This window comes from Emydura macquarii, unplaced genomic scaffold (genome assembly GCF_026122565.2).
Source record: "Emydura macquarii macquarii isolate MOO-44397 ecotype Brisbane River unplaced genomic scaffold, CSIRO-AGI_Emac_v2 contig_1644, whole genome shotgun sequence".
Classification (NCBI taxonomy): Eukaryota; Metazoa; Chordata; order Testudines; family Chelidae; genus Emydura; species Emydura macquarii.
In genome coordinates, this window is record NW_027131781.1 from 20,911,662 (window position 1) to 20,925,737 (window position 14,076).

A 14,076-nucleotide genomic window follows, 5' to 3' on the forward strand; every position below is an offset into this window, starting at 1 on the left:
GGCAGATTTTAAAACTCCCAGAACAAATCTGTGTTCTTTAAGTCATTATAAGAACAGCAATCAATTGGAACTGGGTGTAGTCAGTATCCCTGGGGTTATTAAGCCACAAGACTTTGTTTTGAAATGCCACACAGCACTGCAAACCAAGCAAAATTACCTTCTGAGAGAATACACCAAAACCATATGTGCCACAGTTGTGCTAATGCAGTTATAGCACCTTCTGTGCTTTTGGGGTGTCAAGAAGTGCTTGAGCAAGGAGGAAAGAAGGAATAAAAGAGTTTATTTTAAAAAATACTTGAAAAAGAAATAGGTGGCATCATTTGCATTATCGTTAGTGATTTTTAGGTAATTTCACATATTTTAACTGTGCGCCTATGAGGAATCGTATTAGCTTGAAAAACACTTACTGCTTCAATTTCACTCTATACCACGTGGATATTAAGTATCCAGTGAGTCATCAATTGCTCTAAACATGGAGTTCCACTTTTTTAAGCCAAACAGATCATATATACATGTTTTCTGCAGTTACTTCTCTTAAAGAATTCCTCCCGATATTGTTTTCTTCCCCATGTTTCACTGTAGCTCCTTAACTGACCAATACCTCAGCTACCATTTGAAACTACAGGACATTTGCTGATAAAATGAGAAATACAGCTAAATGGTAACGTAGATGAAGATGATCACTAAGAACTGTTTCTGCTAAATCATGAGATCTTAATTTTCAAATTGTCCTCACATCTGTCTGTAGAAAAGTTATCCTGCAGCAATAAGGAAATTACATGGTTGCCTCACAATATATTTTCAGCACTCTTGCCTCTGGGCCAAAAGAACATGGGGTTGAAGTCCAGCCTAGTTAGTTAGTGGGGCACTGGTTCAGGGATGGGGATAGTCCTCAGCATTATACAAGATCTAAATACTGCAAAGTGAATTTTTTTCTATTATATATATTTTATCGTCAGAAATCAGTGTTTCATGCAATAGATAGATGTTTTTCACTCAGTATTCCCAATAAGAGTTATAGCCCATAAAACTGAAATTTTGCTCTATACACCAAATCTTTTCCCAATAAAACACAATTAATAGAATAAAACAGTATATTACATGTGTAGGGCATCGGTTAAAGATTCTACTGAAAAAAATAAGGGTATTAACCCTTCTGCAGATTTTATGTATACCCTCCCCACTTCCTCCTCCATATTCATTTGGCTAGCAGTCTGAAAAATATCAGTGTTATAAAGCTTCTTTGGCACTTGAAATATTTCTGCTGTATTGAATTTGTCACATCCTCTCTCTTCCCCACCTCCCCCTGAACAGTGCACAAAAAGACATCTCAATTTAGAGCCCTTTCTTGGAAAGGGAGAGAAGAAATGAGATTATGGCAATCCTTATAAATCTCATCTTCAGTCCAACATTTGAATGCCTTAAAAAATTACTTGTATTTCTGTTCACTGAGTGTTGTAGTAACCACCAATAGTAGCAACAGAAAGTAAGCAGATAGTGGATGCAGTGTCTTATCCTCTCTTACCTCCATGATAGGGTTGGAAGCCAGTACTTTCTCTTCAACATTAGCTTCACTGGCAGAACCACTTACAGTGGCAAAGTATCTCATGGCATACTTAGCAGAGACAGTCTTTCCTGCTCCAGATTCCCCACTTACAATGATTGACTGATTCCGTTCATCTCTGAAACACGAAAACATGTTAATTACCAGCTGTTTGCTAAAGCACACCTATTTTTTGTGCATCCAACTTGGCTACAACCCTTTCACCATATATGATAACAGTACATATAATGTGCACGCATAAGATTAAACCAAGGCTTCTGGTGATCTAGCTTCTTGTTGGGCTAACTGGGCCCTAGTGCTCAGCCAGGATGGGAATTTAGAATCAAGACTGCCATTTCAGTCTGCTCTGTCATTAGATTTCCTCCAAAGCACTTGAGCCTGGATGTCGTCTTGAGCTTCATGCTGTTTATGTGAACAAAACGTGGTAGTTAGTGCCTTCTATCCAGATTCCCAAAGTGCTTTACTAAAGGTGGGTAATTATTAATGTCCCCAATTTACAGATAAGGAAATTAGTAGCATATTCAGAAACAAAAGGGTGGTCTCCTATCTCCCATTCTTCTTATATAATCATTCGACAATGCTTCCTATAAGCCTATTCCCTTCATTTGTTCTAGACCTTAGTTTTTTGAACAGTCTAGCTTAAATCTCCATGTGTTACCAAACAAACAATTTTTCTCCCTTCCAAAGCAGGCTTTGCCCATAGCCTCTGGTTTGAGGAGTTCTACAGCTAGAGCAGACCTATTTTTGCCTGTGAAATCCGCTGTTTAAAAAGATCCAAAACTTTTCAAGTGTTGTGACAATAAAAAGTGTCACGTCTACAAAACTTTTTATTTCCAAAGTAATAGACAAACTATAGCTAATAAGGTTTCAGACAGCTATCCCTGTAAATTAGGTAAGCATTATCTCTAATTTACAAATGGGAAACCTGAGAAAGGATAAATGACTTGCCCAAGAATGTACTGAGAATCACTCACAGAACTGAGATTAGAATTCAGGAGTTGTTTGCTCCCAAGCCCCTAAACTCAGTCCCCCAAGACCATGATGTACAATAAATATAAATGAAGGACCAGGCAGGCATGTGTTCAGACAGAATGTTTACTGCCTCCAGCTGCCTGTCAAAATCATCATGCTGAGATGGCATGAAAAAGTATATATTTAATCTACCAATCTAATAAAAAACAATCAGAAATGATTCTTGTTTAAGTAGTCTGAAAATATGCAAGAGATCTGAGTTCTACTTGTGAGGCTTTAGGGGGGAAAAAGAAAGCGAGAGAGACCATAACAACCAGGGTGAATACTGTCCTAAATTAACAGACCAGGTTATTTCTCTCCATCTTTATCTGTCTCCAGAAATATTCCCAAAACTCCTGATAAGAACACAGCTCTAGTGTCTGTTTCATGCAGCACAAAGTTGTATACTAAAAGGACTAACTGTTTACATCACACCTTTGAGAGACAAGGCCTGATTTATACTGAATACATGTAGTGGTAAAACAAATTTGCCACATCCTGGCAGAATGAAGCCAAAACTAAAGCAGCAGCCAATTATTTCAATAAATAAGAAAAGGTTAAAGTCAGAACAAACTTATTTTTTGTGCATTTTCTTCGCCTCTGGCTTATCAACAATATGTTGGGCATGAATGATGAATACCGCATAATTCACGTGCTGTCTCATATTAAGCTGACAGGCTCAGACGGAAAAGTCACAACAAAGTGTACCTATTCACCTTGACATCTGATAATAGGTAGCATAGGCTTATTGCTTGAGATGTTACACTTGTCCAAATCCAATGAAAAAGAGCCTCTTTCCTGGCTAGAGTTGCCCATCCTCAAAAATCCTCCTTCAGTGCAGAAAGCAATTTCCCCAAGGAAGATCCTAGGGAAATGTGGTTTGACTAGTTATTACTACCACTTAGCAACCATCAACCTGTTAGGATGCTTCCTTTCTGAAGCCCAAAAAATCTAGTGTACACACTCTGGTTTGAATGAATAAGGGAGGTGGAATTATGGGACTTCCTGTGGCAAAGATCAGGAATTTCAATCAGGAGGAGGGAGAAAGACTCTTACTCTTTCCTCATTCCCTCATCAGAAACAGAGGTTTATCCAGTGTCAGTATACAGAGAAGACAGAGACAGTATCTATGCTTATCAGGGAATGCTATGAGCTGAATTGATTACTGGGAATGAAAAAGAAAACATAGAAAGAAGGCTGTATTAGTTCTTGAAGGATTTGCAAGTGTCCCAACCCAAAATATGTCACTTTCCTTTTGGTTTAATTAGTGTGACAGACAGTGGACTGGTTCTCTCTCATGTAGACAACCTCTACATCTGTCAAAAATGGGCCAAAATGCCGAACAGCTTGTAGCCTTTTATTCCTCCTGTATTCCACATTATGGAAAGAACAACATCTCCCTGCTCTTAGAACATGAAACTTACGCTGCAACCTGAGCAGCTGGAGGACTCAGGAGATGTGTAATGAGATAACAAGCCTTTAATTTCTATGTCACCATCTTTGATCCAGACAAGGCCTGCATTGATCAAGAGTCGTTACCATCCGCAGGCTGTTGAGTGACCTACAAGAAATCGCAGTCTAGTTTCTAGAGGACAGAAGCTCCATCAAAAACCACCACTAGCTGTATCTGAACCATGCCCATCACAAACCTTAATTAGCAGCTCAGATGATAGTCTCAGAGAGGCTAAAGACTGAATGGGCATCAAGATTCAGCTGCCTTGTTACCTCTTGATGAAAGGATGATTGGCAGGACATGTCAGGGAAGCTCATACTGCTACTGCCTGTGCTGGACAAGCTTTCTGGATAAACGGAGGACTTCAATTCCAACTGACAACCTAGTATCTTTCTTCAGGACTAAATTTACTTACCACCCCAAGGAAGACATGTTGAAACAATTATATATAAATCTTTTATAAACTTTAACGCTCAGGATTTGGATTGGGTGTCCACATCTCAAGTCTCAGCAGCAGAGCTATCTATATTAAACAGACACACACATATTTGCAAAGCTATAATCCCAGATAATATGGATTTATAACAGAAGTCCTGATAGAACATTAACTCTAGTTCCAGGAATGGAACACCATAATAAAAATGTCTCATTCTGTCCCGTACATCTCCCAGGACTGGCACAAACTGACATGAGAAGCCTGTTAGAGCCCAATCGGCTTCTCTTACTACAAGGCGTGTATACCTGTAGACTAATTAGATACTAATAAGTGTTGAAATATAGTGTTTGATATGAATATATCATTTAAAAAATACCTTACAAATGACTATTTAATTATGATATCATGGTCTTTTCTGGAGGTTAATGAAGCAACTGTAGCACAGGATCTAAAATGTTGTTAGTTGTATTGGAAAGCTGGAATAACTGTGTAAACATCTGAGGGATCCAAAGAAGTGTCAGTCATGCTCCACTATTAGCTTTGAAGATGAATAGTTTCCTTAGTGCCCCAGCATGCGGAGAATAGAGAAGTTTCACATTTAAGAAAAAATACAATAGGTGCCATTAAATCTGTGTCCACTTGCTCACAATAGGATTATTATTTACAACATTTTAAATTGTCTCCTGGATTTCAGACTCTAAACTGATACCAAAAATCAGCTCTCAGTGTTCCATCTCTTTATTCTTCCTCCCACCCTAGCAATTTTATCCCCAGGACACAGACTTGTTACATCATCCAAAATAGATCAAAACATGGTTCAAATGGTTTTGAAGTCCTTGACGGGCACCATTTACAAGAGCTATTTCACCAAAGCATTAAAATGTTGACAAAAAAAAAATAGCCTCTATTTCTCCACAATTAGCAGCTCAAATTACTTTTAAAAGAGGAGGAAAATGGGAATGATAACTTAGTTCAAAATAAAGTCAGATATGAAACCATGTAACAAGGCCGTGCCTTCACTACTATGTTCTTGCATCACATAAACCGCACCGAGTCCACTGGTTGTGCATTCCCAGTGCCATTTATATGAGTTCCCTACACCAATGTACAGGCAACTCTGCACTTTTGGCCCTTTCCTCAGTTCCTGAGAGGAGCATAGTTCTCCCTTTTGGGAGGCCTCTGAGAGACTAGGCTCAGCTGGCCCAGCTCCTCTCTCTCTCTCCATACTTCCTTCCTGTGTTTCTTTATCCTGCTTGGCTGATTAACTAACTGGCTCTTTACCTCACCCAACCCACCAGCCTGACTGATTATCTAAATTACCTCATCAGATTTCTTTGGGACCCAGGGGGAACTAATTGGCGTCCGCATGATCAGGCTATAGGTCACCTATTCACTCACTGAACTCTGTCACCGACCACCAAGCACACGCGTGAGCACATACACACTGACAGCTGTAGAAAACTATTATGACTTCCTCTTTAAGGATTAACTATAACAGGGGTTATGAATTTCCTGAGATATCCAGCAAGCGAAGGATTTCCATATTCCCAAAGACAATATCTAGTAGATATTTTTGATGTAATTCCACCTAAAACTGAGCTTTGACTGGGCAAAGAAGGGTGAGAAGAACACCAAAGCTTCCAAAATCACACTTTGCATTTGGGGAATGAGAAAGATCATTAAATGTCCCAAACATGAAGAACTGCCTGGGATGAACTGTTAATATCAAAGTCCTTGCCAAAAGCATTGGCAAATAGAAAATTGTTTATTTTTTAAAAGATGAATATCCTACAACAGGCAACAAAATTATTCACACTTTAATAAAAGGGATAAAAGCCTTCCAGGCAAAGGGTGCATTCTCAGGAACTAGGCTAGCCATGGAGGTGTTTCTTACATTCAATTAAACCATCAAGAAGCAAAATAAAACACACAACCGCACGCAGAGCAAAAAAGTAACCACTAAAAAGATAATCATATACAATGGATGGTGTTTAAAAAAATGTTAAAAACACATTGTGTATGCCAAAGGAAATATGCAAGCTGAGATAATCATAAACTAGGTTTAGACCCCTAATGAGAACAGTCAGTTACTAAAGTCCCTTCTGAGTTAAAAAATAAAGGGTATTTTCAAGTATTCAAAAACCAAAAAAATCATTAAACCCCGATCTTTGACTTGATACTCTGAACACTCGAAAGGTCATGCATCTGAAATGCATAATCAATGGAAGGCCATAGTGAAAACTTATCTGGTGGCATAATTTAATTTTCCAGCCTTTAAAGTAGAGAAACTAGGGTAATTTTGTGCATGTGACACCTCTCTGCCACCCACCCTACTTATTAACATCCCCATTATCTACACATGTGCCATTTGTATACTCTTTTTGCAGAAAATCATGACTGCAACACAGAGTGTGTAAAGTGATAAACTACAGAGTTACACAACCTTAACACTCATTGGATTGTCATGAAAAGACGTCCGAAGTTTAATCTGGAGAGTTAAGATTTAGATGCTATACCTGAGCCCTACAAAATTCCACTCAGAAGAAATTCTGTCTGACGGACAAAATCTCAATTTTTCATCATCGGTAATCGTGGTAAATGATGGACTAGCAGACTTTGTGCCTGGGCTGGTAAATTTTAACAACAATTTTACAAAACTTCTAATTAAACAGCACAGGTCTCTATTTATTCTATGACAGGATGGTCAGATATTGTGAGCAGAACGGAACTGAATTCAAGATATCATCACAGCAATGATGACAAGCAACATTTATGAGGAATCTTATTATCAGAATGCCAAATGGAGAAGTAGATCAGTATACTCCCTTTGTCCCTGGAACCTTGAGTTTACAACCTACTTCCCAAAAGACATTTATCAGCTTCACAAAACCACTGCACAATCTGACACTAAAGACCCTTTCTGCTCATCTGAAGCCTAGCAGCAAAACAGGAGTGCTCCAGTCTGGTTTAAAATGTAACATATAGAGAAAATGTTTTTGTAATATACAAATGAAATTGCACTGGACAAGAGACAAGAAAGTGGTTGCAGGAAACAATCCTGCTTGGGCGGGGAGATGGAGTGGATGGTGTAATGGCTTTTTTCCCTTAAGTAAGACGATTATTAGTAGTGAGTACTATATCTGGGTTTCTAAAATTCACTAAAATCTAAGGGTAACATTTTCAAATGCACTCAGCGCTGAAATAATTCTGCTTCCTTTTAAGTCAATGCTAAAGCAGCATTGCTGTAGCCTAATTGGCTTGAACACAGAAATACTTCACAGTATGGAGCTCTGTTCAACAGAGTATCACACTTCAGCGGGACAGTGAGTTGGTGCTATTTTGTATTTTAAAGATGTAATTGTAGAAAGTACTATAGCCTGGGAAAAGAAACGAGTACAAGATTACTGACAGCAACCTCCATGCTCACACAAATGTACGTATGACATACCCACATACAACTGCCAGCACAGCTATCAGACATTTACAGCAATTTTCTAATAAAACTTTAAAAAAAGTAACAGTCTTTCATTGGTTACATACTGCATCTGCAGGGACTTGAGACCTTACACTATGTTCATATGACCAGGGCAGTTTCCACTGAACAGAAAGAAGTTTGGTAGTACAAGAACATAGGGTTGAAACTAAAGAATAGGAAGAGTGATCAGGGACTTGAGTAAGACGTATAAGACATTTAGGAGGATAGAGAGCACCTATGCCTTATTGACAGAATGCAATAATCAAAACAAGTTGTTAACACTCTATTTAATGAAGCTTCAGACTACTTGGATTAGTGTGTTGGCCTGTAAACCTTCTCACGATAGGTCTAATCCAAGCGCAACTGAAGTAAAAAAGACTCTTTCCCATTGCTGGATAGAGAAAAAGGAGGAGATGGCAATGACTCAGAAAAATCCATTACCTTATACATTGCAGAATTTAAAGTCTGACAGAAGTTTAGTTTCGCAGAGTCTCTATAATAAATAAAGGATCAAAGTTTTAAAGCCACACAACAGGCAAGGGGTGCAAACCATGTATGCCCCATTACACCTGCAAAACTTTGCATCTGTGCATCACTTGAGTAACTGTATATACAACATCTTGCTTTCTGCCTTCGTATGTTTATAAATCCATGGTATAACCACATCTCACATACTGCATGCACATCTGGTCACCCCATCTCAAAAAAGATATATTGGAATTGAAAAGGGTACAGAAAAGGGCAACAAAAATGATTAGGGGTATAGAAGACCTTCCATTTGAGGAGAGATTAATAAAATAGATTTTTCATCTTGGAAAAGAGACAACTAAAAGGCGATATGATAGAGAGATATAAAATTGTGACTGGTGTGGAGAAAGTGAATGAGGAGTGTTATTTACTCCTTCTCATAACACAAGAACTAATGAAATTAATAGGCAGCAGGTTTAAAATGAACAAAAGGAAGTATTCCTTCACAAAACGCAGTCAATCTTTGAAACACTTTGCCAGAGGATGTTGTGAAGGCCAACATTATAACAGGGCTCAAAAAAGAACTAGATAAGTTCATGGAGGATAGGTCCATCAGTGGCTATTAGCCGGATGGGCAGGGATGCAAAACCATGCTCTGAAGTGTCTGTAGCCTCTGCTTGCCAGAAACTGGGAATGGGAGACAGGGTGGATCACTTGATGACTCTCTGTTCTGTTCATTCCCTCTGAAGCACCCGGCATTGGCCACTGTTGGAAGACAGGATACTGGGCTACACTGACCACTGGTCCGACCCAGTATGGCCGTTCTTGTATTCTGCACTGTGGATTTTTTTAAGTGAAAATGAGGCTATCCACGTTTAGCACTGCTCACTCATTGTGAAGGTCTTTGGAAACTGAGCCCATACTATGCAACAGGGAGTGTGAGATCCATTAAAGCCATTCTAAAAATTGGCAACTATGCAAAGCCAGTAATTGCTTTTCAAGTATAAGTAATTTAACGGTTTCTTTAAAAAAAAAAAAAAAAAAAAAAAAAAGAGCAATTTTCTAAAGCTCTGAGACCAAATGAAAGCAGCACCAGATTAAAATGTGCATCTTCTAAGTTAATTCAGCTTCCCAATTACTTTTTACATTGGGTATGGGGAACAAGATTTTGCCCTTTGCTAATCTTGTGAACATGCTATTTTGATAATAATTTTCTTTAGCATTAAGTTAGTTCATTATCCTCTGGCTTTCTGGATTTGGCTCCTTAGTCTCCTTAATGCCAAAATCTTTCCCAACTTTGGACCTCATCTCTTCTGATTTTCCAATTCACCAATTCCTCAAAGGGCAGACTTACTTACTCATCTTGCCTCTTGAAGAAGGATGCCAGGTCTTTCTCCTGGGCTGCCTCCATTATCTGCAAAAGCCTCCTCTGTAGCTAACTGACTCCCCAACAAATATTATTTCAAAACTCACCTTTTATCCATAGCCCATGACTCCTACCCCAGTCTAACAAATATAATCTGACTCCTTATAGCTCTTAGTTTTCTGACAGTCCTTCTCCCCAAAACCTGACCATAACCACCATGCAACGATGAAATCGACATAATTCACTTGTATTTGCATGTACAGAAGGGTGTGGTGTAATGTGGATAATTATTCTTTCAGTCTTCAAAGGGCTGTTGTGAGGATTAATTAGCTCATGTTTGTAAGACACTTTGAAGGTGTGCACGCTATGCAAGCTCTAAGTATTACTACTAGAGACTACAGTGCTTTGAAGCATGCTGTGGCATTTTTGTATGAACAACATTATGAAGAAAGAAATTACATAGTAGTGCACACCGCCATGTATGTCTTTACATACCCCAAAATGTGCGCCACTTCTCCTGCTACAGAGCTAACAGGCGGCATTTCCACCACCCGGTCTATTCTTGACTGTCTCGCTGCCCTGAATACCATCTTGGTTATCCAGCTCCAACATGCTCTGACCTGAAGTACTGTTCCCTTCACAGAAGCAATGCATCAGATTCTCTCCACCTTCAATAGACATGTGTTTGACTTTACCCTGAGTCATGACAACAGGTTTTGCATTACCAGCCAGAAGGCATTTTTTTCCCTAACTACTTCATGCTTAATAAGCATGAGATGCAAACATGTCTCAGTTTTGCCACTTGTAAAAAAGCCCATTATTATACTTGCCTACTTCAGAGGGATGTGCTGGGATTAGGTAGTGAATGTCTGTAAAATGTTTGCCAGACATGAGGTTCTCTGTATGCGCTAAGTATGACATCAGGTATATGCTTAGCACACCAAGCCCTAGACATAGCAAAATAGAGACACATAAAATATGCAAGATAAATGAGGTTTACTTTTTGTATTGAAAAAAAAGATTAGATTGGGAATAATGTGTCACCATGAAGACTGCAACTGAAGACACTGCTGACCACACACAGATCTCTAAACTCGCTTAAAAGTTAGGCAGCAGGACCTACTGGCTAGAGCACTAGACTGGGACTTAGGAAATATGGATTCTATTCCCAGCCCTGCTACTGGCCTATTGGGTGACCTTGGGCAAGTCACTTCCCTTCCCCGTGCCTCAGTTTCCCCTATGTAATATGGGGATAATGATACTCTCTTCCTTTATAAAATGCTTTGCAATCTACAGATTAAAACCAGTAGGTAAGAACTAGGCATTACTGTATTATTAACTCATCACTCCAGATTTTATGCTCCAGAAACAGAGAATTCAGCTATGCTCTCTTCAGTACTGAGGACTGAAGCTCGTTAAGTCTGTTAACCCTCTGTGACTCTGCAACTGCGACCTGGTAAAAGCTTTAAGGAACAGCCTTGAAACCAGTGTGCATGTTTTCTAAACAAACAAGACAAATTCACAGCAAATCATATGGCTTACAATTTTAATTGCATCCAGGAAGTGTAGTTCTAGAATGTAAAAATGCCAAGAGGTGAAATTATAATGAATTAAGTGCCATTTTTCTGGACATACTGAACACATACAAATGGAGAAATCATGACAGATTGCACTCTGGAGGGGCACAAAGATGACCCAGCAAAATGAAACTGATTTCTCTGGGATTACTGTTGAGGTCATTGCTGCAATAGGCTGCTAAAGCTTATTGTACAGCAACCAGCAGGCACCTCATGTGAACTTCAGGCTCTAATTATGACCATATTTAACCCTTTCACTGCCTGCAGACAATCATTAGTCCAAAGAAGCAGGACAAAAGACAAGATGTCAATTATGACACATCATAGCTGCACCCTCGAGACACAACAGTCAGCAAGCAGGGAATTCCAGTATAGGGTGCATTACTCTTCCTTCATAATTCACAAACACACTTACCTTGAGCAGGAAAGGACATTTTCCTTTTTCATTCTAATGTTATCAATACAACCCTAAAAGAAATTTCTCCAGTGAGAGGCTGCAAATACATACAACTCCATTATAGTCCTGTTCTGTTTGTACAGCGCCTAGCATAATGAGTCCTTGCCCATGAATGGGCAGAGGGTCTGTGTGCGCACAAGTGTGAAGAGCTGCTTTACTTCCCTTCTCCTAAACAATCTGCAGGGGAGACTTATTCATCCACCAAAGAGACATGGGGAGATAGAGAGGTAGCAAATCATCAGTCATTCTCCACAAGAAGATGAAAACAGGAAGGGACACTGGGAAGTTGTCAGAAAAGTATCTTGCACAGAGCCTGCAGGACAGAGAGAACCATGTGGGCACAAAGGGTTTTGTCAGCTGCTGGGATCTCTCCAGTCCCATAGGCCAGGTATATTTCACATTCTGAATGTTCCAAGATTCTGCAATCACTACATTCATATGTAGTTTTTCCATGTTGAGGCTCGTCTATCATCTTTATTACGGTGAAATCAGTTTGCTGAGTGCTCCAATACATAGTCTGACTATGTTAATGCTGTGGATTGTAATGTATGCCCTGTCGCGGTCATATGGTATGCAGGTTGTAAGACTCAGTAATGGTTTGGGGACACTGTTCTGAACAGCGTGGCTTGTCAGTTGCTATACCATAACAATAATGCCCTCTGCACATTCGGGCTCCACCAAATTCTGGTTTACAGAGACACCTCCTCCATTTGAGTGTCTTCTGCATCTCCAGAGTCTGTGGAAGGAAGATGAGCTTGCAACAGCTGAACCAGTAGTTGAACCAAAGGAGGAGTCCATTACTGGTGAAACAACAGGAAATGGCAGAGTCCACTGCTCCATGCTAACCCAGGCACTTGTAGGACACTGACCTTTGGCGACATGGCCCTGTCTCTCCCAATAAGCAGCCAGAGCTCTCAAAGGTGGCCACGGTCCCCTAGTTCCTAGCCACGATAAGTAAGAGCAACCCCAAAATCATTAGACACTAATGATCTAGGTCATAGTTTCTCAACCAGGGGTACGTGAGACACAGGCAGGGAGTACCTGGGGGAAAAACAGAGTGAAGGGGAGGCGGGCGGCAGCTGCTGACTTCTGGGGCAGCTGGGCGGCAAGCCCCCTGCTTCCTGCCCAGTCACAGTTCCCAGCTGGGAGGCAGGCGGCAGCAGACACAGTCCCGGGAAGCCAGGCTGCAGCCACCCACTTCCTGCCCAGTCCTAGCTGGGAGGCAGGTGGCAGCCCCCTGCTTCCAGGGAAAGTGGGTGGCAGCCCCCCGCTTCCCGCCTTGGTCACAGCTCACAGCTGGGAGGCGGGTGGCAGCCACTAGCTTCTGGGGAAGCAGGCAGCAGCCCCCCGCGTCCCGCTGGGTCCCATCTCCCAGGTGGGAGCCCAGTGGCAGCCTCCTGCGTCTCACAAGCTAGGCTCGCAGCTGGGTGGCAGCCACCCGTGCCCCGGCTCCGAGTTGAGGGACAGTCTCCAGCATCCCGGCTTGAAGACGGGCAGCAGCTGCCTGCCAACATCCCTGGGTCCCAGCCAGCCTCTGCCCCAGCTCAGATTGGGTGGCAGTTGCCCACCTCCCGGGCTGGCAGCCAGGTAGCAGCAGCCTGCAACTTGCCCAGCTGTCAGCCCCTCTCCCTGGCTCAGAGCCCAGTGCCCAGAAAACTTGTCAATTTCACTGCTCTAGCTGAACAGTGAAATTGACAACTATGACAGCCCTAGATTTTCCTCTCTCTCACCCTCCTTCCCTGTCTCTCTCTCTCACCCCCTTCCTCTTCTCAAATCTATGACAAAAAATTTGGCACAGTGCTTTATATTCCCCAGCATTGGCATGTCGCTCAAAGCCTCCTAGCTTTGGCCAACATCACCTCTAGCCCAGGTTCATACTTGAGTTGTGCACCCCTGATGTAAAGATGGTAACCCTACCCACACTAGATCTGACATCTGTCATATCATGGCCTTATATACTCAGCCCTGCTTCCAACATATGGCTCATATTAGTCTGTAAATATAAAATCCCATGGAAAATTGAGTGTTGGGGTACTTCTTAAAATTTTCAGAAGTTAGGGGGTACTTGCTACTTAAAAGGTTGAGAAACACTGATCTAGGTCACTCCCTGCTTCTGTTGTGTAGAAAGATCTGGCTGCTGTTTCCACCTTTCTTACCTCTTACAGCTACTAAACATGTCTGCACATAATCTAAAGGAAAGCCTTAAATATTTGATAAAGAGCTCCCTGCATGTATCTGTCTATCCAGATTATGCACTTATGTGACCCCT

The 14,076-nt window shown here is 41.0% G+C and overlaps 1 protein-coding gene across 6 annotated transcripts in view; it reads right to left on the reverse strand.

The window, feature by feature from the left end:
* MYO5A (myosin VA) overlaps positions 1-14,076 on the reverse strand; it is a 98,107-nt gene that overhangs the window by 68,483 nt on the left and 15,548 nt on the right. For all 6 annotated transcript variants that reach the window (XR_010921319.1, XM_067555856.1, XM_067555852.1 and 3 more), the window contains one exon: positions 1,526-1,682. Coding sequence is in view for 5 of the 6 variants with exons in the window: in XM_067555856.1 (XP_067411957.1) it covers positions 1,526-1,682 (157 nt within the window). In the remaining variant the exon portion in view is untranslated. The remainder of the gene's footprint in view (positions 1-1,525; positions 1,683-14,076) is intronic.